At 49.2% G+C, this 27,382-nt stretch overlaps 3 protein-coding genes across 3 annotated transcripts in view; 2 read left to right on the plus strand and 1 right to left on the minus strand.

The window, feature by feature from the left end:
- The window catches only part of LOC104572746 (myomegalin), a 111,113-nt gene that overhangs the window by 53,620 nt on the left and 30,111 nt on the right, over positions 1-27,382 (plus strand). The gene's annotated exons all lie outside the window — the stretch shown is intronic.
- On the minus strand, positions 692-12,417 carry PRDX6 (peroxiredoxin 6). Its single transcript, XM_088524420.1, has 5 exons — positions 12,319-12,417; positions 7,871-8,027; positions 2,395-2,541; positions 1,726-1,872; positions 692-824 (listed from the first exon to the last, which is right to left on the minus strand). The coding sequence occupies exons 1-5, from the start codon at positions 12,408-12,410 to the stop codon at positions 693-695; spliced, it is 675 nt and encodes a 224-aa protein (XP_088380546.1). The 5' UTR covers positions 12,411-12,417; the 3' UTR covers position 692.
- Positions 12,598-25,498, plus strand: TADA1 (transcriptional adaptor 1). Its single transcript, XM_088524419.1, has 8 exons — positions 12,598-12,689; positions 12,813-12,904; positions 13,430-13,495; positions 19,714-19,811; positions 21,848-22,057; positions 23,383-23,534; positions 24,476-24,638; positions 25,068-25,498. The coding sequence occupies exons 1-8, from the start codon at positions 12,616-12,618 to the stop codon at positions 25,218-25,220; spliced, it is 1,008 nt and encodes a 335-aa protein (XP_088380545.1). The 5' UTR covers positions 12,598-12,615; the 3' UTR covers positions 25,221-25,498.

A 27,382-nucleotide genomic window follows, 5' to 3' on the forward strand; every position in this document is an offset into this window, starting at 1 on the left:
GGAGGAGCACGGGCTCCTCACGGAGCAGGGAAACCCTGCAGGGCCGAAGCAGCGGTGCTGCCCGCAGGCACGGCCGCAGAGCCACAGATGAGGGATGCTGCACGTAGTACTGACGAGTGCTTTATTTGCTCTATCCCATCATCCAGAAAACCTGAAAACATCAGTCAGCTTTCAGCAAGAGGCAGCAGTAACAAGCGGCAGCGCTGGGCTCTGCAGCTCCTCCCCGCCATGTGGGAACAAGTAGAGGTTAATGAGTTAGTGAGCAGGAAGGCGCACAGCAGTCTGGAGCCCTCTAAGCTACCCCACGGGAGACGCGCGAACCCACCAGAGAAGCCCTCCCAGACCTGGCTACTGACCCCACGTTTCCTGCTCTGGGGCCAGCGTGGCTAGCACTGAAGAGGAGCGACTCCGCCGCGCTGGCCAGGAGCTCCCGCCAGCCTGCAGGGCCTTGCTGAGCCGAGTAAAGGCAAGAAAACACCCAGGCTTTGAAATCTGAGAAGATGTGCAGGACACAGGGGATGTGGAGCACGGGTTTAGTATTGGGATTTAACACCAGTGTGACACTACGAGGCTGCCGACCGTGTGGCGTCAGGGAGGCAGGAGCCCTGCGTGAGGGTGACTCCAGGGTGGCGCCCAGGGAAGGCTCCCGACGCCGAGTGACCCACGGCGCGGCGCGGTGGCCGCGCGCCCGCTCACTCCGGCTGCGGTGTGTAACGCAGGTACTTCTTGCCCGACGGCAGGTCCTTCGTGAAGATTCCTTTGGGGAAGAGCTTCTTGGCTTCGTCATCAGGTAAGCTTGGAATCACCATGACGCTGTCACCAGGCTGGGGAGGAAATGGGAACCATGAGGGCAGCAGAGGAACTGGCAGCTTTGGCTGCAGGTGGCACTGCCTGGCCGCTGGCAGCTGGTGTGGCCCTCGCTGTGAAGGCCCAGCCCCAGCGCCCCGCGCGCAGCCCCGGCAGCTCTGTCCACAGCCGTAGCCAGGACCGAGCAGGAGATGCACCAGGTGGAGCGGGCACTTGGGCCATGGCTTCTCTCCCAGAGCTTGGCCTGCCTCGTAACAGAGCCCCACGTGCCCAGCACTTCTGCAGCAGCCGAGTGCGTCCTCCGGCTCTGCACAGGGAGACTTCTCTGGTAACAACTACCAGAGCCAGCAGGAGCACGGGTTCAAGAGCGGAGCAGCCCTGCCAGGCCAGGGAAATGCTGGCTAGCTGACGTGCACTGCTTATTCTCACTTTTTATTGTCTGCCCAAACTATTTTTTGGAGTTTTAAATAATGCTCCTGAGTGGTAACAGCAGCTAAGCAGCATTGGTTACCTACCTTCCACAAGGCTAGGAGTATCTGCTGGGCAGAGCGGGCCTGTGCCCACGTTGCTCCTTCCTGGTTCAAAGGCAGCAGAAGGGTGTGTGACCCTGGCACCAGCTACCCTGCACTTGTTGCTTGGTGGTGCTGACTTTGAGCAGAGTTTTGCCCAGCAGCTGACGCCCAGTAACGCCTTCCTGATAGACAGCACGGGCAGGAGCTGCCCTGCCCCAGAGCTCAAGTACTGAGAACCCAAAGGGAGGGCTCCTGCAATGGCCCTGGAGCCTGTGCTGGGATCTAACTCGGATCTCAGCAGCCTCCCTGACACTGCAGCCTCCCAAGGGGTGCCTGATGTTTCAGTGCCTCTGTGCATGGTCTGCCCGCTGCGGTGCTGGCCTGCAGCCTCTAGTCCCCTCCTCACCTTCCAGTTCACAGGGGTAGCGACCTTCTTGTACGCTGTCAGCTGCAGGGAGTCCACCACTCGCAGGATCTCATCAAAGTTTCTCCCAGTGGTGGCTGGGTAGAGGATGGAGAGTTTCAGCTTCTTATCCGGGCCGAAAACAAACACCTGAGCACAGGGAGACAAGGGCAGATTCCTGAGCACCCTCAGGGTGGAGTCCGTGTCCTACTGCTGCGCTGGATCTGCCCAGCCCTCCTGTTCCTCCTTCTCCCAGGAGGTGTCCTCACTTGATCACTGCTCCTTGGGACTGTGGGACACTGTGGTGATGATCTCCTACAACAACCAGTGTGACATACCCCAGCACAGGGAACATAGCATTTTTTTCTGAGAATTTGTTTTGAACATCAGGTTATTTCACAAATCCTCCCCACCCTCAACCTGTGTTTCTTCTAGTGCAAGTGCTGGAGGGGAGAGGGAGAGTCCAGCGTATCAAGGATTTGGTGGCACCAGCAAGACAGAGCCATTCCAACACGACAAGGTTGTGCCCAGCGTCTACTTGCAGCACAGCCCGGAGAAGCCAACCGAGCTCCCGAGGATGGCCCTGTCCATGCAGGTAGGCTGCTGCAGACAGAGCAGGGTGGCAGTTCACGCCGAGGGCTGCAGTGCTGCAGAGCACGGCCGGGTACTCACCACGCGGGCGGTCAGGGGCATGCCGTCCTTGTCCCGCTCGTCTGGGTCCAGCATGCCCAGCTGCACCGCGAGCTCCCGCTTGGCGTCGGCAATGATGGGGAAGGGCAGCGTCTGCTCGGGCTGGTCCCCGTTGTAGGCGTTGATGTCCTGCAGAGAGAAGCCATGGGCACGCTCGTGCTCGCCCTCCCGGGTGCCGTCGCTGCACGCGCGCGGCTCCGGCGGCGTCACGCAGCCCCTGACCGTGATTCCGGCACGGGTGCTCCGCTCGCACGCGCTCCTACCCCAGCTGGTGCCCAGCTCTGCCTAGGCACATGGAAGCAGGAAAAGCCCTGCCGGTGCTGGAGACACAGGGGGATTTACCCACCTTGCTCTGAGAATGGAGGTGCCTCTTCCGAGCCGTCTCCCAGAACACGAGCCAGCATAACTAATGTGACAGAGCATCTGAACTGGACAGCACTCTCCAAGGACAGCTTTGGAGCAAGCCAGTGACCCTAGAGCTGACCCCAGAGCTCACATGTGAAACATCTGAGTGCCATGTGCTGGGTTACAGCATGATTTTGTATGAACAGTAGCTGGGAACAGGAGACAAAACAACAACACCTTCAACAGCTGCCTACGCTCTCCCTCATGACCTTGGTCTGTGCAGTTGCTCCTCATGCTAGTCCAAACTTTGTCTGTATTACAGGGAATCTCTATTTTTAGCCTCTCTGAAACTGGTCTGGATTCAGTCAAAACATTCCAGTTTTCCTTGTAATCTGGGACAGCTCCCGTATGGATTGGACGCAGCCACAGCGGGTCTGGGAGTAGCCTGCTCAAGGCAGCACAAGCAGAGCAGCTGCCAGCATCAAAGCAAGTGAGAATTCAAGGTCACTGCCCCAAAACAGAGCTATCATTTCTTTCCATTCTCATTTTGCTACAAGGGAACAAAACAAACTCCAGCGCTGACCTAACCTCCCACCCAGCACTATGGTGTCATGGGCTGAGCTGGCCGTGTGAGTCTGCAAGTCCCTGCCTCCCTCAGGCCTTGAAGGTGGGGATCAGGCTGGGCCTTGCTCAGGGGCAAGGCAGGGAAGAAGAGGCTGGAAATGCTGCCCCTGGCACTGCCAATGGCACCGACTGTACCAGAGGCAGCAAGAACAGGCAGGCCCAGCGGGTCCCCCAGGCTGATGGATGATGATGCAGGGGGCCCTAACCCTGCCCTGCTGAGCGCTGGCTGCTCAGGATGCTGCAAGCAGGTCAGAGGGTGTACACGTGGCAGGATGTTTCCTTTGCAGCTCTTCTCTTCGTTTGTTTCAGCGCCAGAGCCTTCACAAGTCAGCGCTGCACGGCCTGCTCTGCTCGGGTGAGCCGCGCGCGCTCCCCGTCGCGCCCTGCGCGGAAGCAGTACGTGCAGCCGTCCTTAGGGAGCCAGCTGAGGCCAGCAGCGTGTTCCTGCTTGCCTCAACCAGCAGCACCTTCCTGGTAGCCACAGGGCCAGCCAGCTGGGCACTGGAGACAGGAGCTGGACACTCCCTCACCCTGCCTTGAGCACTGAAAAATGCCTTAAGAGGGCAGAGAACGTTGGCTGATGCTGAGACATCGTCTGCTCTCTTGCTCTTTCCACATCCCCAGGAGGTCTCTGACCTCCCCTGCAGCACAAGGTTCACACACAGACCTCTATTGCAACTTAGGAATTTTAATGAGGGTCAATCCTATCTTGTGCTCAACAAAGCAGAGAGCAGAGGCAGAAGCAAGTGACTCCAGCATCACAGCATGGGAGGTACCTCTTTCTATACCAGCCTCTTGAAGGAGTGAGATTCAGCTGCTGGAACAAGCATAGGAGGCTCTTCAACACTCAGTGAACAGATCAAGTCTTGCAGGAGCAGAAGTCACTCTCTACCTCAAGCTGCATCAGTTTCTTGTCCTTCCAAGATAATCCAACCTTCCTTTGCTTTTGCCCCTGCTTCCCTACCAGTGTTGGCCAGTTTGTGCCTGCCGTCCTGTGTCTGCTGGCTTGAACCCTGTGAGCAGAGCATCTCTGGGATGTGCTCTCACGTTTTCTGACTTTGTTTCTCATAACTCACCTACTTGAAGAGCTGCAAGAAGAAATTCTGTACCAGGACAGGACACCAGGACTTTTGACTGTTTTTTTGCAGTTCAGCAGCAAAGTGCTATACTGCACACTTCGAAAGTCCTGAGACTTACTACAAAACTGTTCTTACAGGCCCCAGAAGGAGAGCGGTTTAATGAGTAAAAAAGAGCTGCTATGGACTTCTACCTGGGCCTGCACAGTTTGAGTCTGGTCAGGATTAAAATAAAAAAAAGTGTTTGGCAATCTCGGTTCAACTGTTTGCAACAACATCTACTGCCCTTCAGTTGCACAAGAGAGAAGAATCCAACATGCTGCATGTCCTGCCCAGAGCAGAAGTCTTGCTCCTTCCCAGAGCCAGACAGCTTACCAGCACACTAACCCTGCAAAGAAAATCATCAGCCAAGATTTAAAGGAATAAAGGTTTCCTCCATGGGTGTTTAGCACTGTATCAGCAGCTCTGCCCTCCAAGAATTCATCCTCTGGATTTCTGTATCACAAGGCACAGGGCTATCTGAAAAATCTCCTCTGCGTAGAGCAGTTCAAGTTGCCCAGCACTAACCTTTACTGCTGCAGCACTCTTGACAGCACACTGAAAGGTGAGAAAGGGGAGACAAGTCCTTGGCATGAAAATCTGCTGTATGATGGAAAGCACTTCTGAAAAGCAGTAATCAAATCCTGCTGATGATAACTCATTCCAAAACGCACGTAACATCACCGGAGAATCTCCACACAAAACAGTGTCATAAACCCTCCCTCTTGTGCAAGAGGACACTCAGAGTCATTCACTTCCTTACGAACTATTTTTCTTTCCAGAGTGCAAGCTGAAACCACACACTGTAAGACAGATTTATTCACCCCTGACTCATCAAGACTAAGGCACTGGTGATTGAAGAGAGCACTGAAACCTCCCCTGACATGAGCAGCACATGCCAATCACCCCTGCAGCGACTGCTGGGCTCACAGGAGAATTGACTCTCTACGTGCCACGGAGCAGGTGTCCCTGCGTGGTGCAGATGCCCTGGTTAAGCAGAGGTTTCTCTGTCGATTCATGCAGAGTTTTAGCTGCCCATTCCATGCTGCCCATTTGCTCTCTTGCAGCAGTGCTCTGGATGAAGACAGCTTCTTCCTCTCAGTGCTGTCTGTAGCTTCATCCAAAGAGAAAGCATGGCCATGGAGAGAAAGGTCACGCAGAAATCTAACTGCAAAAAGCTTTGCTTGTCTCTAGGACTTCTGTCTAGGTTGAAATTTAAGGAAAGAAGCTGCAGTTTTTCCATCTCAGCCTAACATTTAATGCTGACTTCTCTTGTCCAGACAGGCATCTGCTGCTAGGTCTTGGTATATCTCAGTTCTCAGAGTTCTCTTTCTGTGGTTGGGCAGGAGAACCCTTAGAGCACTGGCCGTGGTCTCAGACTTCCAGCTGCCTTCCTAGTTTTTCTCTTTGCCTCTCTGTGTTATTTCAAGTTCCTCTCCGCTTTGTCGAGGACCTCTCCTAGCTTTTCAAACACGTGCAATGATGTTAACAAATGGCATTCGCCTATTCCAAACCTCTGAGCAGCGTTTTCCCCGCTCTGTCCGCATGCTGCATCTAAACCTTTTCTTGTTCCCCTGTAGTCTGTGAGATGGGCAATTTCAAACACAGGCTGCATTAGAGAGTCAAATAAGCTACATATTTATCCACACTGATTTGAACACTTGCTCTAGCTGCGTTTAACAGGTCTCCTTTTCATAGATCCAGAGGCGACATTTCTAAACCTCTGTCTCCAAGGCCTCTCCCTACCTCGATGCAAAGTTCACCCAGTGATGCACAGCTCACGTTGCTGCCCTCCGCCTTCCTCTGCAGTTGTCCTGGAAGCTTTTCCAAACCTGCTGTTCTGTCTCCCATCGGTCAGCACTTGGAAGCTGTTTAGCAACTCCTGGTTTTACCTGAGGCCACGCTGAATAATCCCGTAGCATCAGCAAACTCAGCTCATTATTCACCTCTTTTCCAGATCATCTGAGTATGCTCAACCATTCGCCTCCCTGCAGAGCCTCGGGGAGCTCGATGCTGCCTTCCCTCCCTCAACACGCTTATCGCTTCTTCCTGTCTCACAAGAATGGACAAGACAGCCTTCCCTTTCACAGTGCATTTCATTCAAGATTCCTGGAAATTCAATGATTTTATAGTCAGCAACATCCCTACGGCCCTTCCAAAGCTCTGACAAACTGGGAGATGCAGCTGCCTTACAAAACCCAAATCAAAACTTTCTGTTACGCTTAATGAAGCTCATCTGCTAACTCAGCTGGTAGTTTTGGCATCACATCTGCCGTGCTCCATTCAGGTACGAAGGCCAATTTAAGCAATGGGGAGTGACTAGGCAATTTCTAACAGCAAGTCAAACATCAACTCTCAAACATGAACTAACGTCTGAGTGGGGAAGTTGCTCATCTTTCCCACCCCTCTCAATGCACACAAGCATCACCAGCCCCCTCCAAATCACGTGAAAATGTCCCAGGTTCAGGAGTTAACCAAGAGGCTGATAACTCACCTACTCACCTTTTTTTTTTTTGTACTCTGACTTCATGAAATGCTCATCTTGCATCCCTGTCACCTGCCAGTGCTGCAGCGAGACTCCCTGGCAGCACACCGTTGCTGAGGTTCCATTTTAAGGTTTTCATCAGTCTCCTTTTTGTTCCTTTACCAAGTTTTTTTTTCCTTTCCCTTTACTGTGGTTTCATATTTAACATGCTCCTCCTTGTGGTTCTATGTTTAATGTGCCCAACATGCCCGTTTATTCTTTGTTTTCTCTCTTCCCTGCCTGGACATGAACTGCACCCTTTGAAGCTATTCAGTTCTCATGCCTTTACTTTCCTGTTTTACTGCAGGGCTTTTTTAGGGTCTGTGGACTGACTACCTTCCTCTGAGCTACTGGCACTGCCTCATACACTCTGCACGTGTTTTACCCTTGTTGGTGCTTGAAGGGGAGCCATTTTAGTGCTTTCTTCTTGTTGCAAAGTGTCAGTGCATGGGGGGGTTTGCTGTACTGTGCTGACACACTGGGCTCGTTTAACTGTAAACCAGTCCTAACTAGTGTGTCTTGGTGTTTAAACCCCAATGAGTTTCCACAGTGTCTGTCACAGGAGCATGGCCAGGAGCATTCCTTTGTCTTATTTCCTAGACCTGTTAGCTGCACAGAGAGAAACACATGTGTCCGAGCCAACTTTTGGGCTGCTCCAAAAACTGGGGTATCTGTGCAGACCTCTCTACTGTTCCTGTTTTGAATTTTAGCATCCCCTATCCTACACGCTTTGGGATACAAGTACCTTGTAGACCCTGTGTTTAATCCCCTGCCTGTGCTCATCTCTTGTGGGTCTTTCCTCTGGTCTTTGGTGTAAGTAACGCTCCTCCGGCCTCCCCGTGCCCTGTACCTTGCTCCAGCCGAGGTGGTCTTCGACGCTGTCGATGGAGAGGGCGATCATCTTCACGTTGCGCTTGCTGAACTCCGGCGCGAGCTTCGCAGCCTGGCCCAGCTCCGTGGTGCACACGGGTGTGAAGTCCCGGGGGTGAGAGAAGAGGATGCCCCATCTGGAAAGGAGAGGACAGGAGACCGCATGAGGGGGAGCCGCTGCTCCAGGTCACAGTGTGGACGTGCTGCGTTGGACAGAGGCCAAATGCAGCAGCTCAGGGACAGCCTGTCCCCCTGCAAAGTGGACAAGGAAATCCTGTCCAGGGAGCAACCTCTCTAGCCCTGGAAGCTTTCACAAGAGAAGCCCCATTCATCGTGTTCTGACAAACACCAGCCTCGCAAGCCTGGCTCCTACTCGAGAGATGTTGGCATAGCCCGCGTTTCCTGAGGGGGAGATGGACATGATGCCATGTGAGCAAGGTCTGAAAGAGCCGTGGGTATGTGCCAGCCTCCAGAGACCACACAGATGCCAACCTGCAGGTCATGTTATTGTGAAGATCGTTCCTGCTTTATATAGCTCATCTTTACTACACTGTGCACCCTATAAATCACCACGAGGAAAAACATCCATTTATATCAGGCAACTTAAAGGAATAGGATAGGACTGGACCTTAACCCAGCTGCTGCTGTGAACTTCCAAATGTACTTAATTAAAAATTAAGGATTAACCAATGAAGAGTGGATGCTAGAAGTCAACATTACATTATGGCTGTAGCTTTAACAATATTGTCACCTTGCTATTGCCCAGCACTTGCCATCAGTGGATTTCATAGGCTTTACAAAGCAGGTGAATATTACTCATCCCATTTTGCAGATGAGGAAACTGAGGCACAGAGAAAGGCAGAAATATGCACAGCTTGTTATGGCCAGCAACCAGATGGAAACAGGACTTGTGTCTGGTGCCAGGCCTCTGATCCCAACACTGTGCTGCAATTAGCTGTAATCCCTGCGGTTTATGACAGACCAGCTCGTAACTCTCAGGAGCTTCTAGAGGCTAATACAAAGCCTGGCCCCAGCACTTAAAAATTTCTGCCTGGGAATTGCATCATTTCTATGCAAACCATAGCTCAGTGTGTACAGGTCTTACTGCACAGCTTGTCTCCTGACCCCGAGGTCAGTAAATGCAGCTGTGTGTCACAGCAGCTGAAGCAAGTCCTGATTCAGTGCTTTGCAAAAGGAGACGGAGGGATGAAGCCAGGTACCCTGCAGCTCTGAGAGAGCTGTGCAATCACCCTGGCTCTTAATGAACTCGCGGGGCAGCGACCCAGTCACTGGTGTGACATTCTGCCTTACACAATATTATGCTGCTTGAATTAAAATAAGGCAGCAAACTGCTTAGTAGATGCTGGCCAAGAAGTCTGCTGGGTGCATGATTAGGCTGGAACAGCCAGTTCTAAAAAACCCTGCAAGTAACACCTTGTTTTCTCATTTACTCTAATAGGTTTCCTTTTTATCTTGTTTGCCCAGCTCTGCAATGCCCAAAGGAGGGGGCTGAGAACGCTGCACAGAGCATGCCAAGCCCTGCAGGGAGCGGGTGCCAGCAGCACCGTGCCAGGCCCCTGCTTGTGCCAGGAGCAGGAGGCTTTGCAGGACCCCGTGCCTGCGCCGTGTGGCTCTGCAGGACCCCGTGCCTGCGCTGTGTGGCTCTGCAGGACCCCGTGCCTGTGCTGTGCTGCTTTGCAGGACCCCGTGCCTGCGCCGTGTGGCTCTGCAGGACCCCGTGCCTGTGCTGTGTGGCTCTGCAGGACCCCGTGCCTGTGCTGTGTTGCTCTGCAGGACCCCGTGCCTGCGTCGTGTGGCTTTGCAGGACCCTGTGCCTGTGCTGTGTTGCTCTGCAGGACCCCGTGCCTGCGCCGTGTGGCTTTGCAGGACCCCGTGCCTGCGCCGTGTGGCTCTGCAGGACCCCGTGCCTGCGCTGTGCTGCTTTGCAGGGCAGGCTCGGAGAGGCTCGGACTCGGGGGAGCTTTGCCTCGGCTCGGTTACACCTCTACGCACGCATGGGCTCCCTCACAAGGGACGCATGTGACACCTGAGCACCACGACTGGCCCGGGCTCCCACGCTGCTCCGGCTGTCCCATCGGGTCTGGCTTTGCTCCGTGCTCAGGCTCCCGGGAGAGGGGCCTCCACATTTTCGGAGCACCTTCTCCCTCCGCCTGTCCTGCCTGCCAGCCCTCCGCCAACGGGCTGGCACCCAGACCGGCGTCATCCCCAGGGACAGGATGCACACGCAGAGGTGGTTGTGCACAGCCGCCACCAAGGCTAACGTATCCCGACCCTCCCGCTGGCCGAGCCCTGCGAGTGACGCAGGAAACGCTGGCAGCACCGCCAGGAGCCCGGTCAGGACACGAGCGCAGTGGCCTCCCTCACCCCACAGAGCCCACGCTGAGCGAGCTGCCACAGACACCGTCCCAGAGGACCGGGGCACAGGCTGGCACCGACCTGCCTCCTCGTTCCGGTCACGCTGCCCAGGACTGAGGCCGATCTGCACGCAGTGAACAAGGCCACGCTCCTTCACACCTCCCACTCGGGACTGGGCATAGCTGACGTGCCAAAATCCGTTCTTAAATCAATCCTTAAAAAGCAAATACTGCCGCTGCGATCGAATCAGCGGTTTCGGAAGCTGCAGGAGATCCTGCAGCAACCAGGCGGGCTACAAGGGCTGGTTTCAGAGGCGAGCTGACTGCTTGCCCTGACACCAAGCCAAAGCCGTGAGGCCCAGCTTTCCAAGAGCAGAATAAAACCAGCTCCTCGGGAGCATGCGTCCTACCCTGCTATTCAAACTGAGCAGTAAACAGCCTTCTCCTCTGGAGAACAGCGTTAGGGTCATTCCCTCTCCCTTAACTCACCCGCTCCGTCCATGCTGAGCTCTCCCTGCTCACGAGGGATGGGTTAGATGTGTTTCACCAAGCAAGTACTTGACTCTCCCTGATTTCAGGGAATGAAGACCTTGGATAAGAGCTATGCTATCATAGGGATGCTTCCTGAACTCAGAACAGCAGCCAAACCCTTGCAGGGAGTTGTACAGCGCTTCCCTGTCACAGCTCTAGAAACTAAAGAGCCCATTTGGCTTTTCAGCATTCAGCTGCAGCACCTGGGAGCCAAAAAACAGACACAGGACTGAAAAGGGAGAGCGATACCCCCACCCCCATGGTGCATGTGGGGAAAACAGTGCCAGGGATGATCACAGAGCTTCACCGTGACTCGCACAGGGCAGGTCCAGGGGCTTGGCCCGGGCGCTATCAATATGGACCAGCCCTCTATCTTCCCGGGGCACGTATTCCTTCTTGAGGGAGCACAGGTTGTTCCTAGCCCATGGGATGGGTGGAATGGGTCACAAAGCTTAAAGCAACAGGTCTGTAACTTGGCAGACCACGTCGTGGAGCCAAGCCACGGCCCGTCTTCTGGTTCACCATCTCCCTTTGCTTGGGCCACGCTTGCTCGTTCTGAGCTCAGACAGCTGAAGGAGGGATCAGGAAAGTTAACAGAAGTTAGTGAGGAGGAAACACCAGAGGGCTTGAACTGTGTAAATCACATCATGGGAACTTATCACTTATCCTGCATAGACTGAGAACAAGTGCTGGAAGCCCTGCTCCCCCACAGGCTCCTTGGGAACGTTTTGCCATGTGATCTGGGGAAACAGATGGGTTTTTGTTCACAGTCTCATGGCTTCTCCTCTGCACGCAGAGGGAAATGGCTGGGCTGGAGCGTCCCCGGCCCGCGCAGAGCAGGGAGCCCCAGGCTGGCGGCTCCCACGGAGCACCCTGCGGGACGGCGCTTCAGCTCCCGTGGCTCTGTGTGCATGGGAGCCCTCCAGGGGATCCCAGCACCGCGGGATCACGGGGCATCTGATCCTGGGGAGCTCCAGGGGATCCCGAGGCTCCCAGCATGGGAGACTCCAGGGGATCCCGACACGCTTGATCTCAAAGGGCTCCTGGGCATCCTGATGGATGGGGCCACAGGGCACCTGAACCCAGGCAGCTCTAGGGGATCCCAATGCTGGTGGCTCCTAGGGATCCTGATTCTGGGGGATCCCGGGGTCCCAAGACATCCGATCCCAGGGAGCTCCAGAGAATCCCAATCCCAGGAGAATCTGTTCCTGGGCTCCTGGGACACTTGGTTGTGGAGATCTCTGAGGGACCCCAAGAAATGCCAGGAGAACCCAAGGCGCCCACTCTCAGAGGAGACCTATGGATCCCCATCCTGGGGGAGGAAGGTCTTGCAGTCCCAGGACACCCGATCCCAGACAGCCCCAGAGGATCCCAATCCCGGGAGCTCGCGATCCTGAGGATCTCTGGGATCCCGATCCCGGCAGCTCCCGATCCCGGAGCCCTCGATCCTGGGGATCTCGGGGTAGCTCCCGGGACCCCCCGGCGATCCCAGGCACCGGCCCGCCGCGCGCGCGCTACTCACGAGTCTCCCAGGAATTCGTGGAAGCGGATGCGGCCCTGCGTGGTGTCCGCCTCGAAGTCGGGCGCCTCGTCGCCCAGCAGCAGCCCCGGCATGGCTGTCCCTGTCCCTATCCCTACCCGTGTCCCTGAGGCGATGGCCGCGTCACGGCACGAGCGGCGCGCGCGGCCCGGAGCGCGGGGCGGGCTCTGCGCCTGCGCCAAGCCGCGCCCCCCCGCCGCCGCGTGTCACGTGACTCCCGTGGCGCTTTGCGGCTCGGTGGCACCGGGCCCGTGAGGCCTCCCGGTGGAGGCGGCGACGATGGCGACCTACGTGAGCGAGCTGGAGGCGGCCAAGAAGAGCCTGAGCGAGGCGCTGGGCGAGAACGTGAAGCAGTGAGTGCGGCCTGAGCCCCAGGGCCCGGCCCCGGCTCCGGTTCCGCGGCGGGCCGGGCCCGGCCCGCCGCGGAACCGGAGCCGGAGCCGGGCCCCGGGTGACGCAGCTCCTCCCGCCCGCAGGTACTGGGCCAACCTCAAGCTGTGGTTCAAGCAGAAGATCAGCAAGGAGGAGTTCGACCTGGAGGCGCGGCGGCTGCTCACGCAGGACAACGGTGAGCGGCGGCCCCGGTGCCGAGGCCCGTCCTGCCCGGGAGCGGCCTCGTCCCCCGCCCCACACCCCTCTCTGGAGTTCATCCTCGCGCTTCCCAGCACGTCCTTCCACGTTGCAGTTGCCCCGTTAGGAAGATGCAGCCTATTAGGAAGCTTGGCCCTGCCGGTGCCAGCCCTCCGTGCGTTTTTGCATTGTTTTTGCGTGTTTGGGTTTTTTTTTCCATAGCGAAACCAAAAGTTGTGCTGCCGGGAATCTCCCTGGGAGAAGGGGAAATGGATGTGCACTGGTTGAATACGCTGAGTTTCTCATGTTGCCCATTTTAAGAATGGGTTCCTGTAACCCAGCTGGTGAAGTGGCCAGAAGTGACTTTTTTGTGCCACGAAATATAGCTTTGTTAGGGCAAAAAGTTTCTGCCACAGAGGTTAGGGCTCATATGAAGAAAAATAAATAAATAAAAAGGCATAGTGAGCTCCTTTGAGATTGGTGCACTCTTATGTCGCTAACAAAAGCATCTGTCTTTATGCAGTCCACTCTCACAACGATTTCCTGCTGGCTATCCTTACCCGATGCCAAATCTTGGTTTCTGCACCAGGTAAGTCCTAAAAAGATTCATTTAAAATAAACAGATAGAGGATTTTTCACACATCTGTGTTTAGTAGTGGTCTTAAATATATATATGTATATATATATATATATACATACACACACGCACACATATATATGTTATATATATATATGTAATATATATACATATATATGGCATTCTAATTCTGCAGGCCTCAATATGCGCCTTCTTTGCCATATAGTAGAAGCTGTGTTAGGCAATAGTGACCCGAATCATTCAAGTAGAAACACTTTTATAAGCAAGCTGCATTCCTGATCGGAGACTCTGCTCTTGTTTGCAATATGCTGCTTTGATTTCTAGATTGGGTAGTTGTTGGATTGCAAATGCTGAGAGCTGAAGTGTGGAGGGAGATTCTGCTTTGCTGTCGTTGATCTGCTCTGCTTATTGCTTCCGATTGGTCTTGGCCTGGTTATACTTTTTGTGCTCCTCTCTGATGGGGATAACATCCCCATGGTGGGGGAGCTGGATTTTTCTGATAATCTTGGAATCAAGTATCTGTCTGATAGAAAAATGCTTACTGTGAATGCTTACAGTAGAGGCTTAATTGAGCCAGAGCCAGTTCCTTCAGCCCCCTGCAGCTGTGATAATTCAGCTTTAAACGCTCTACGTGTTTAGAAAGGCTGTTGTCAGCATGGCAACTCTTTTGAAGATTGAACAGACTATTATTCTTATCAGATCTCTAGGTGGAGATAACTGAGCTGCAATTTAGAATGTGAAAATGCTGTGTGGCTAAGGAGAAAATGTAGCTGACAGGCTGAAAACTGGGAAATTAGGTTTCGAGAGAATGCCTGATGTAGCTGGAGGAAGGAAAAATGCCAAGTTTGTGGCAACAAGAACTCTTATCACTTATGACGAGTCATAGGGGTTCCTTAGTGTACCAGCTGGGATAATAAAATACTATTTCCTCTCTCAGAAATTGCCTTGTCCTGGCACTTTTGCGCCAAGCACTTTTTCTTGAGTCCCAGTCTAGTTTTCTTTAGCTGGCTGCACTCATGTAATTCAGAAAATCCATGTCTAAGTTTAACTGCTTGTTACTTATGCCTTACATTGTTGGGTTATAAAACAGTGTCAAGAATAGCAATTCTACTGAGTTTTAATCTGAAACAGCAGTGTGTAGCAATGCCCCATATCTGAAAATCTTTAGATAAAAGACATTTCATTCTATGATGGTGATTGTTAGTGATTATATCCTAGTGGTATTCCATTAGATACTTGATAGGATACAAAAATTAATGCTATGAACTTTCAATGTTTACTAGTAAAAATAAAACTTTCTTTGAAGTTAGGAACTAAAGTTGTTTAATTTCTATTTAAAAAAAAATCTTTTTTTGATGAAAGTATGTTGATGTTCTGTGACTCCTATAAAGCACTATGTATGGAACACAATTTGTCTTCTGCTTCTGAATTTGGTATCCCATCCTGAATTCATTCCTTGGGACCTTTTTTGAGTATCTGCCTGGGTGCCAGGACCTGGCCCTCTGTCCCAGGGTTCGCAGCATTAATGACAAAATGCGCTCAGAAGTCTGTGATCATCCACACTGTTCTTTGGCTTAACCTGTCCTGCACACTGGTAGATGATAGAAATCAGTGGACACTTAAAGTATAGAAGTAGGGTGTTAATACAGTGAAGCTCCCCTGATGCATGTTGAGTAGTATGTGGTTCATATATGCTGTAATTGGGCATTGCTTTTTGTTTGTTGCTTTCCTTAAGCGCTTTCCTTAAGCACTTTCCAATCGTTTTCTGAACCTGTGATACTAAAAGCTCAGTCAGTATTTTACATTTTCAAGTTTCTGTAGGTGTCTAGGAATTTGATAAAAATGAGACCCAGCAAAAAGCAGTGTTGTGCTCCCTAGGTACCCTCCATGTGCTGTGAAAAATGCTCATTCTTTGTTATCTTTTAAAATTTCAAGACCTTGCAAGGACTTTGCTTGTCTTATTCAAGACCAGCTTCTCTAAGAGCTCTTGAAGAGCCCTGCTTTGTAACACTTCAACAGTGTGTAACCAAGTGCTACTGCTAGCTGAGCAGCTGCTTACTAAGTTGGTGACCTCCAGTGCTTCCAGGAAGGCTTTTTTGTTGACTTGGTGCCTGCAGTTCTGCACAAACCATCTTGAAAACAAATCAATTTCATCTGTGTTTGTAAGACAGTTTGCTACCAGCATGTCCTGTTAACTGCTGAGCAGTCTGTTCTGGAGTCTCTCTGTTTTGATCTCAGTTGTCAGATCTATGCAAATTCTTCCAAGGATTCTGGAGCTGATGTCTGCTGAGACACCTCAGCCAGGGCCCTCACTGACTGGCTAACTGGCAGAGCTATTACACATGTATTTTACTAGACAGTCTCCTGTACATGGCTTGGTGAGTTGTGTGTGCAAATCCAGGCAAGGTCAGTACAAATGGGATACTGGATGATCTGTAGTTTCCTTTTTAAAACACAAAAAAATAAATAAGGAGAGCTAATGAGAGTCCTGTTTCTGCTGCTGTCTATTGTGTGCAAAGCTGTTCACTTTGTGCTTCATGGCAGCTAGTCATCTTAAAGAAGTGCACCTGATGTGCTTGCCATGTTACCACAAGTGTTGCTGACACATGTAGTTTTCATCATCATGAGAGGCAGGGAGGAAAAATCCATCTTTAAAATGCTATTTCATCTTAAATTTAAAAGAAAAGGGGGGTCAGTGTTATAAGCATGCCTGATATTGTAGTATTTAGAATAGGGAGCTTTGGAAAATGTATGGTTTGGGAGGTACAGATACGCCAGCAAACCAATCTTATCAAAATTTTGGTACATCTGATAATGGTGGTTCTACAGGGGCTTATCCTTAAATGCCAGGCGAGTGTGACCCTTTGGCAAGACAGAAGTCTCTCCATTTCACCCCTGAACTGCTTAGGCTGTTGGTCACACAAACTTCAATTACAATTTAAAAGCCTGTGTGACACAGGATGTTCAGGGCTTGGTAATGGTGAGGGAGGACAGCTCTCAGATGTAAGAATGATCAGCTTTCTTTAAGGTATGCTCAGCTCCCACTGAGGACTGAGCAGGATCCTGAGGAAGCGCTGCTTGGAAAATCCTAAACCTGACTTTTCTGTCTTTTTCTAAGGACAAGTGATAAAGTCCCTCCACCCTGGTGTAAAGGTGTCCAAAAAGATTTGAGTGGCACTCAGTTGCAGCAACTGGGAGGTTGGGTAGTGCCTGAAAGTGAGGAACTTCCCAGAAATACGTTATCTAAAATACTGAGAACTGCCTTAGTGCTGGTTCCCTAACAAAAAACAACAAAATCTGTTTTCTTTGGTATTCTTTTTTTTAAACGACATTATCAGAAGTGCTTGTCTGAGTTTGTCTGGATTTTTAATTTGATAAATTCTTTCAAGAATAAACCCTAGCAACCTTCATGCGTTTACTTAGTAAGCTTATCTTGTATGTGGAAAATCGCACGCAGTCAAGATAACGAGATTTCTTGAGTTAATATATCTCACTTGAGTACCTTCCTCATTAGCTAAAAGTTGATTTAATGAAACTGAAGCAAATGCCAGCACTTGAGTTTGTGATGAAAGTGTTTAGTGTATTTACTAATAATCTTGGGCCAACTAAGAGTTGGTTCAGAGAGTTAAAATTCTTGCCTGGATGGAAGGTGTGTTTTATTGCAGAGCAGCCTTCAGGTTTTGCTTTAAGGGACAACTATAAGAAAGAGCCAACTGTGAGAGACAGGCTCAATTTGCCTGTGTGCTGCCTGTCTCCAGAGAGTGAAGAAGGAAGTAAATGAAAGAGTGTGAGGAAGAAATCGCGAGTGCGAATTCCTGCCAGAAGAGTCATCAGAAAATATTTAACTAAATCTCCATCCCTGTGAGAAGATAAAATACTGAAAGATAAGCAAACGGGAGGAAGGAAGGAGCGTGTATTATCTATAGCTGGCTGTCCTCTGTGTATCTTTGTCCTTTCCTGCTATGATTTGCTATTTCAGCACATCAAGAAAACCTGGCACGTTCTGTCTGCAGTGCCTGCTGTCAAGCCCACAGAGTCACGGCAGCTCCTGGGGAAGCGTCCTGGTCTACTGCTGGTCTTTGAGGGCCATTCAGCAGCCACTGCTGATGAGCCACTGACATCTATTTCTCTTGCTGATAGGAATAAATAAATAAATACTAGTATCTCTAAAGCTTTATGCCTAAGCCACCCAGCCTTCTCATTTGTGGCCAGGAAGACGCATACTGTTTTTCTTAGAATAGTAGAGGGAAATTTTGCTTTCTTCATCTGGTGCAAGTCAGGCTTATTAATATGAAAACCTAGAAGGGTGCCAAAAAGCTCTGCCCTGGGCTATTTGTAGTTGGAAATATGAAATAGCATCTCATCTTTTCCTGTTCTAAGTGTGGCTGCTTTTTCGCTAAATTTGCAAGCTTGGACTCAGGGCTGCGTCTTTATGACTTATTATCGAAGACCAAAATCTTAATTGCCATTTAGGTTAAGTCTTTTTTTCTTAAGTCATTTTTAAAACTAGGCCTCTGTTATACATTCTGTCAGATAAAATGAAGGCAATTTTGTTTGCTATTTCTGTCTTCAGCCGCTCCGCTTTAATCCAAGCATGTGTTTACCTAAGAATACTTATGTAAGTGTGGCTGCAGAAGAGCTGTGAGACCTCTGACAAGGAGGGAAGACCTGGAGTGAGTGACATTCCAAAGGGTTTTTATGCTTGGAAGCTTTGAAATGGTTGGGCCAATTTCTGTGTTTGTCCTTAGCATGCCAAACCCCTTCATCCTAAAAGGGACTTGACCCAGTGTGCAGAAAAGAAGGAAAGAAAAGATTTTCTCTGAAGAGTGAAGTATCTTGGAGGAAAAGTGATTTTTTTGATTAAATTCTACAGTGTTAATCTCGAGTTTTCAGTCGAGGGCAAGAGTGGTCCATGATAATTGTCTGTAGCAGCTTTCGTGTGCTGCATTGCTAGGAGGATGTTCTTGATAAATAGTGAGAGTGGCATCACTTTTGTGGTGCTGGGAGAAGGTCTGATTATAATCTTGTAATTCCCTGGAATTGACTCTTGGATTTTGTGTGAGGCTCCATGGAGTGGAGGACTGCCACCAGCCTCACCCCTGGGAATGGCGGGCTGCAGTATAATTGTATTTCTGAATGGCCATTTGCAGCAAACTAGATACAGTTGCAGGAGTCTGGAGTGAGCAGATTGGGAAGTTGGTCTTGTGCCTCAGCAGGCTGTGGTGACAAGAGCTCAGGATGCTGCTGTTCTGTGCAAAATCAAAGGAGGCAAGTACTGGTGAAACGAAGTAGAGATTGTCGCGGTAGCCACAAGAGGGCTGTCCAGTCTTTGGGATGCAAGAAGCACTACTTTATTTTTGCCTTTAGCAAGAATGTAGGCAGCAGATCTGAGCTCCTCTTCAGCGCAGATGTGCCCAATTCTCGTTCAGATACAAATCTTGTAAACCTGTTGGAGTCGGATCTGCTAGACCATCCCTGCCAAAGCTCTGCGATTACAAGACTTGACTTGGCCTGCCGTAGGTGTAGTTTGCTATCAGACAACAGAGTGGAATTTTTTGAGCGATATCCTGAAAGTGATGTGGCCAGATCTATTTATTTATTTTTCTTGATTCTCTACAGCAATCTTTCCTTGCTGCCTGCCAGTTACACACACTTTCGAGGTTGTATTGGTGTCATCCTGCTCCTGGGCTCTGGGGCCTTTGCAGTTCTTCCACCCTGTCTTTTCCACTTAAGTGCAACAGGAACACTTATCCTTGGTGTTTAATGAATCCAAACCAAAGCTGCTAGAGCTGATGGGGAACTGTAAGGGCAGGTGTAATGAGCCAAGTTTTCTCTAGTGCCCTGCCTAGCATCTGGCCTGACCCAAGACTGCTCCTCTGGGCAAGTACCTCCTGTTCTTCTGACAAAACATGACTTGTTCCTTTTTCATGGCTTTCCTGGGTGACTGTTCATCTTGCCTTCTAACATCAGTTTTTGTGGTGTGCTGACAGAAATCTCTGCTGAAGGAGGGGACTTGAGTCAGTGGGGCCAGCAGAGGATGGGGCAGGCAGCTGAAAGAGTTCTGCCCTGAGAAATTCCTCTGCCTTATGGCTGAGGGTTTTGAGCCTTGCTGGGGGGTTCAAGTGAGGGGGTTTTGTGGTGACAGAATCATATTAACTCTAAATAAAGTGTGACATCTGACAACTTCTTCCCCCTTCCCCAATTTACAGAAGGTGCGGGATCTCTGCCGTGGGCAGGTGGCTCTGCAACTAAACCTGGAAAGCCCAAAGGAAAGAAAAAGATTTCTTCAGTTCGACAAAAATTTGATGTAAGTGTTGTCAAGTGGTCTTAGCTCTTTGAATTGGTCTCAGGGATGGAGAGATCTGCACAGTGTGGTTTTTGTTGTTTTTGGGGTGGTTTCATGTAAAATGGCAGATCACACTGGTTCTGAGCTGGAACAGGAGCTGGGAGCTGGTAGCTGCTGCTCTCATGTGAAAGCCTTTCTGCAGAAGGCTACAGCGTGTCCTGACTTTAACACTCTAGAAAAATCATGGAAGAACACCTGAAAGTCAAAGTCATAAAGCCTTTTATTCCAGGAACTGCAAAAATGCTTCGTGCTGTTTGCAGTTGTGACCTGAACTGTTAGCAGTCTGTTATTTCTGTTTTAAGATTTCTTGCGTATTGTTGAAAAGTTACAGTGATCAAAGGAGAGTTTGATAAGCACCATTCTGAACATGGTAGAAGTCTTAGAATCTGGTTTACTTGCACATTCCCTCATTATGTCACATTTTTAGTATGTGTTTATGCACATGTTTCTGGAATGTTTGATGGTAAGTACTGTGTAAAATGTCTGCTATGGGTGGAATTCCTCAGCATTAGGAACATTAGGGCACTAAGTCACAAATAGTTCCCTCACAGGGCAGAATTACAACTGTGCGAATGACCACAGTTTCATTCCATTTAGCTTCTGCTTTCTCAAACTTTGTTCCTTTTGGAGTTGTCTCTTTTGGGAGGAAAAAGAAAAATTATTCTCCAGGCATACAGGAATGTAGCTTTCCTGTAATGAAAGCCTTCAGAATTACTGGGATGAAAACCTTTAGTTATTAGTAGGTGGATTGGTTTTCACTCTGACTTAAATGCCACTTTGTCCTTTGAACAGAGCAGTTCCCCTTTCTCTCCTGAAACTGAGACATCAGAAATTCACTTAACTCTGTTCTTGTTGTTTATATTTCAAGTATGAGTCTATCATGATGCCCTATAAGAGCCTGATGGGAATTTTTGTTTCAGAGGATTGAGATTATTTTTTTGTGTGTGCGTGCCCTGCAGAATGAAGGAATAGGAGTTCTGGGACAAATTCATGAGCAAGTGCGCTCTCATTCTCTTGTGGGTCAGGCCTGGACTGAGTAGGTGTTTGGGACCAAGGCTCAGCAGTTCCTGTTTTTTTTTTTTTTTTTTTTTTTTCCCCCTACCTGGGAATTGAGCTAGCACAAGCCCTTTGCTAGCTGTAAAAGGGAGTTATACTGGAGTGTGCATGGCCTAGGAACTGTGGGTTGCCACCCTGTGGTATGAATTTGAGTTGCATGATGAGGTTCTTTTTGTCTTGCCAGATAATCGAGTTAGTCTTGTGCAATAGCCTGTCTCTGAAACGGTGGCTGTTCAGTAACAGGATGCTGCTTAGAGCAAGATGTGAAAGTGCAGAGTACAGAATCCAGACCTGGGATATGGCAGCCTGTTGCATTTAAAGCCATAGGTTTTTATGAAAGGTAACTTGGGATCTTTGAGAATCACACAAGCTTAGAACCATGGTTTAATATCTTGGTAGGAGACTGTGCAATTAGTAATTAATGCATACCTTTATTGTCCAAAAGCAAAAGGCTTCTGAACAAGAATTGACTACATAGATGAGAACTCTTCAGCACGTCCATAAAATTGTGACTGGCCTGGATAGGTGAAGAGGGATAAAAAGAAGAGTGATCACATTTGAGAATTGCAGAAGCATCAGCAGAAGGCAGCAGGAGCAAAGTGCAGAGCAAACCAGAGGAGATGGCTCTTCATAGAGGGGTATCTTTGTGCAGGATGTTGTGAGAGATTTAGATGATTTAAGAGGCTACTGGGCAAGTTCATGGCCTCTTAAATAAAAAGACAACAGCATTGGCGTAGAGAGTTCTTAACTCAAGTTTTTGAGGTTTGGGAGGCTATTTTGGGGAGGAATGGGAAGTGGTCAATATTACTCTTTGTCTTGCTATGGATTTCCTTAAGCACATACTGTCCAGTTGGAGACAGGATGTTTGGCTGCATGAACCACGAGATATGACCACACGTATCTCTTCTTATGTTCTAATATTCTGGTTTTCTTTTTAACAGCATCGGTTCCAGCCTCAGAATCCATTATCCGGGGCCCAGCAATTTGTGGCGAAGGATCCTCAGGAGGATGACGATTTGAAGCTGTGTTCCCACACTATGATGCTTCCTACACGTGGCCAGCTAGAAGGAAGGATGATCGTAACTGCTTACGAGCACGGGCTGGACAACGTCACCGAGGAAGCAGTGACGGCTGTTGTTTATGCCGTGGAGGTGAGGCTGGCCTGGGCAGTGGTGACATTTACACTACACCAGCAACAAGACAGTCACTGTGTGCACAGGATGGACCTAGAGCCCATTGATGCTGTGGGGGAAACACCTGTTTCTCTGATTTCCCAGTTGTCACAGGAGGAATGGATCAAAATCAAAGAGATTGCAGACCTGTGGTATCAGTGACATGGTCTTGGATTTGTGCCCGCAAATTTTAATTTAGAAATTTTTTGTATGTGAAGAGCTCTAGGCACACTTGAGTGGTTGGTTTGGAAAATTCTGTTTGTGTCATTTAAAAGCATTATCAAAATGGTAGCTCCAGTTGGAAGAGTTCTTTTTGCCCATAATGAATTATTTTTAATAGTGTCTCTCTGGAAGTGAAGTGGCAGGATTGTAATTCCTGTAGATAAGGAACCTGCTGCTGCTGGTTTTGGCCATCGGTAGTGTGCTACCTGACATGTCTCAGCTGGGGCCATGTGATGCCACCATTTCTTGGAGCTTTGGCTTATAGGTGGTTTCCCTGAGTCACAGTTCAGAGACTGACCTGAATTCCCCATCCAGGAGCGAGGATCGATTAAGAAGCATTACCTGCTTTGTTTTCCTCAGAGTGCTGCTTTTCTCATAATTTTAAGGTACCTTCACAGTTTGAAAAGGGAGTAAGTGGCTCTTTTGGTATAGTTTTAGGGCGAGTGTTTCAGTAAGAGTGTAACATTTACTCTCTAAGAGATCTGCAGTTGGGGATTTCCTGGCATTTAAGAGACAACTTTAACATGGGAAACAGCATTTCACACGTTAAACTACATGTCATGGGCTAATACACGGTGTTATCTCTGTGTTTTCTTCTTATAAATAGGATAATGTTTCTATGTAAAATGTAATGAACTGCTGGCTTGAAACCTTGCTAGTTTACCAAAATAAAGACTAGTGATTGAAAAAATCCAATGATGGGCAGGTGATGTTCCTAAGAGGGACTGGAAGTTCAAGCACAGAATTGTTGGCTGGAAGGAGAAGGAGCACCAGAGGTCTTCAGTCCCATGTCTCCTTTAGGGCTGACTGTCCCCTGCAGTAAATCAGGTTGGCTGTGGCTTTGTCTAGCTGTTTCCCAGTGAAGGGCTGTTGAGTTGACAGATCTTCTTTTATGCACCTGTTTCAGGTAGTTAGAACACACTGTATCCTATCTGGATCTTTGTTCCCTTGCATCTTTAGGTCCTTGTTGCTGTAGCAGCACTGCTGCTGTCTTGCCATTTGCTAATGCACTTGTCACAGCAGTAGCTTGGTAGGATGAGCAAGTTGGCAGGAGTAACAAAAAGGGTGTTTTTTTGTTCCAGAACCACCTTAAGGATATTTTGACGTCTGTAATATCCAGGAGAAAAGCCTATCGTCTGCGAGATGGCCACTTCAAATATGCCTTTGGAAGCAATGTTAACCCTCAGCCCTATCTGAAGAACAGTGTTGTTGCCTATAATAATTTAATTGAATGGTAAGGAAGCTCAGCAAGCTGTTAACTTCAAATGTAATTTGCTAGCCCTGAAGCTATTCTGTTGTTCAGTTCCTCTTTCTATCTAACGGGGTCTGTTAGTAATGCTATTTAATTTTCATACATCAACAAAGTAGCAGGACAGAGGGCTGTACTGCTAAATGGGAGGAAAGATGTGGGGATTTCTCAGCAACGAAGAAATACTTAACATTAATTCTTCCTTGCTGTACCCTGGCACTCTGAATGTTTTGTTAATCAACACCTGGTTCGGAAGGTGTAGTGAGTGCCACAGAAATTCTGTTGGCCTTGGTGAAGCAGTGCCTGGGCAGAAGAGCCCTTGCTTGTGGGACACCTCTTGTGCCATAGGAATGAGGTGTCAGTGAGGTCCTGGAGGACTCTGTCACTGTCATTTGCTACACACAAATGTGTTAGTTTGTGGACAGCCTTTCTGGTTAGCAGAGCTGCAAGGTCACCTTGTTTTCCAGCGAGGCAGCGCTGAGCAGCTTACACTGCGTATCTGGCATTGTGTGTGTGACTCTGTCTGTGCCAGAGCTGCTCTCAGCTGTCAGGAGGTTGTAGGTGTGTAAAGATTTGGTTATAGCAATACTAACACTGCCGATACAATTCACTCCAGACAGCTCTGCTCATGTCTTTTAATTTCATGTTGTGGGTGTCTGTCTTCTTAATCTTGGTGGAAACTGGCTGTAAATAAAAGAAAGTCACCATCAGCTATAAAGCAGATTTGACTTTGGGAATCGGTTTGCACTGGTTTTGCTAAACTAGCTTTTTAATGTTCTTAATTACAGCTGTAATTAAATTTATGTAGACAAGACCTAAATCAACCAATACAGAAAAGTGAAGCTCGGGGGCCAAGCCTTGCTGTGTTATTTGCAAAGCTGCTGCTTTTTCCTCAACTGAAGTTTTGCTGCCTGTTCTCTCTGCAGCCCTCCAACCTGTGTGGCACCTTCTGCTGGACAGAGCCTGGCTCCCCAGCCCCTGCCCGATGATGCTGAGCAGCAGGCAGCTCTACTCTTGGCGTGCTCTGGAGACACCCTGCCAGCTTCCCTCCCTCCAGTGAACATGTATGACCTTTTTGAGGCGTTGCAGGTAACTGTTCACCTAATGTGTTGTGCCCCAAGGCAGTGCTGTCCTGAATAGCAGTTGCCAGTCTCTCAGATATGATTTAAATGCATGGACATCTCCTCCTCCTCCAGTATGTTTCCTCCTTTCCCTCTCAAATTAACGTCTGATGTCTGTTTGACATCAAAAATTGCATTTCAGAAGCATTGCAGAAATCCATCTTTCCTTACAGCTGCTGTAGAAAAGGTGAACTCTTCCTCTCGAGCAGGGCTGCAGTGGTCATGCCAGAACTGATCTAGCCTGCAGTTTTCACAGAAATGCAGCCAAATGATTTGCCTGTGTTCTTGCTCTGCAGGGCTGGTTCTCTGCTCATCTTGGAGCAGAGACCAGTTCTGCCTAAGTGTTACAGGAAAAACAAATATGAAAGCATGAAATTTTTCTACCATGTATTTCCAGGTGCACAAAGAAGTTATTCCTGCACACACCGTCTACGCTCTAAACATTGAGAGAATCGTCATGAAACTCTGGCATCCAAACCATGAGGAGCTGCAGCAAGATAAAATTCATCGCCAGCGCCTGGCAGCAAAAGAGGGTCTCCTGCTCTGCTAGGGCCAGGAGGCACGTCAGGCCTCAGGTTACTGCCCTGCTGTTCCTTGGACTTGACATGGGAATGCTTCTTGCAAACCTGTGTCAGCATTTCAAGGAAGATGTAAGTTATGAGTCACCTTTTCCTATGGAAATATGACTGAGTTGTGATACACTTTGTCCGCTTAATCGGAGCGGTGTGCTGTGGAGTGTTTGCAGCAATCCCACTGAATTGGAAAGGAGAAATGAGATTTGTTTGTAAAGACTGTTTTTCTAGGAAAAAATAAATGTGAAGGTGGAAAGAGTTGCTTTTAAAGAAGGTGTATTTGTGTTTTCACTTGTGAGCGTGTGGAATCGATCTCTTCCTCTTCCCCTCTCAGGCAGTTTCTTTTCAGTACAGTCTCCCCGGGCTTTGTCCATCTTCTGTTGCAGTTGATGGGATCCTTTCTGTTCACTTCCCTGGGAACAAGGGACACTTGGGAAGTGAAGATAAGTAATTCTGTAAGCTGACATTGTTCTTGTTGTATCAGGGAAGCGTCTGATCAGAAAATCTGCAAAAACAAGCTATAAAAGGACCTCTCCTTCTTTGCCTTGTCTTTTGAACTGCTTTGCATTACCAAACCTGGAGAGGCACACTGGCTATCATAGGATTCTCTTGTCACTTACCAAAATGTGGAGGAGAAGAGAGTAGTAAATAATGTTTTCCTGTCAGTTGTCAGTCTGGTCCCCCCCTCTCACCCCTGTCATGCAGTAGTTACAACCAATGGTGCAGGAATTGTGTGGCCCTGTGTCAAGAGGTAGTCTCAGCAAGCAGCTTGACCCTCCCCAAGCTGGCACAGCAACTCTTGTGTATGTACAGGAGTGTCACTCAATCACTATCTTAGTGCTGCTGAATCTCTGGTGAAAGAGAACCCTGTGTAAGAGATATTAATAAAAAAAAAAAAAAAGTTGTCTATATATGGGAGCTATGCAGGTCTGTATATAAAAAGGGGAATTCCACCCGCTTCATTCTGGGTGCTTTACTGTGTTCATGACTCAGCTGCATCCTCCTCAGATGCTACAGGGAACAGGCATATTAAGAGGCACAACGAGTGCCAGTGTCCACATGGATATCGGTGGCTGTCTGGGTGAGAAGAAAAACTCAGGAATATGAAGAAGCTGGCCAAGGCAGCAGCAGGAAACAGCCACAGGCCCCGTGGGATGAGAACAGTCATGTATCGGCAGGTCTTATCTCCTGAAATACAGCAGTGTATGGTTAAGCAGGAGTGGTGTGCAAGACTGATCCCCTTGTAGCTGCCATTTTTTATTTATTTAAGCATATATAACTGTCCCAAGTGAGCCATTAGCTCAGAATTCGACCCCAATGGCTTTTATGCGATGCTTGTTAAAAGCAACATTGAACCCAGGTAGCTGGATGTGATGAGATCAGCAAGTCACCCAAAGTACAGACTCTGGGGCGTGGGAGGGGGATTTCCCTAATAATTGTTGTGCTTCTGGTATAAAATGAAAGCATTAAGTTTGTTTGCTAGAAACTTTGGGGCAGCTCTGAGGATTTCGGGTCTGAAGGAAGCATGCAGCCTTTGACAGTATCAGAAGTGAGTTCTGAAACAAAATACTACCTATTGCACAAGAAGCTCCTCTCTCCTGTTTGCTGGTGTGAGGAGGAAGGCTCTGTGAATGAAGCCTTCTGTTCTGAAGAGCTGTTGTCAGTTCCATGTTGAAGAAAATGGGTTAACAACCAAGGCTTGAGTAAAGTAATCCCCGTTTCACAGGGGGAAAACTGAGGGGCACAGGTTGCACTTAACCACACAGTGTTGCCTGAGCAGTGGTACTGCTTTCCCAGTCACTTAGTCCAAAGGGAGCTCCTTTTGTCCACCCCCTTCTCAAAGAAGGGCTAACTTCAAAGCTGGAGCATATTACTCTTCTCTGAAGATGGATGTGCCACCTGTTCTCTGTTCCAGGATCTGACCTGCCCTTGTGAAGTTCTCCTTTGCTTTTAGTCAGAATTTTTCATGTTGTGCCTGTTGCCTTTCGATCTTTTTTCCTGTGCCCCTCTTTGTAACCCCCCATTTGAGAGCTGCAGGCCACAGTTAAGATCCCCCTCCTTTCCCCTTCAGGCTGAACAAACCCAGCTCTGCCTTTCCTCAGCTGTTGTGTGCTTCAGCCTCAAACACCACCGTGCCTTT

This window comes from Tinamus guttatus, unplaced genomic scaffold, assembly GCF_059628265.1.
Source record: "Tinamus guttatus ecotype Peru unplaced genomic scaffold, ASM5962826v1 Tinamus_guttatus_pri_ptg000211l, whole genome shotgun sequence".
NCBI classification, from domain to species: domain Eukaryota; kingdom Metazoa; phylum Chordata; class Aves; order Tinamiformes; family Tinamidae; genus Tinamus; species Tinamus guttatus.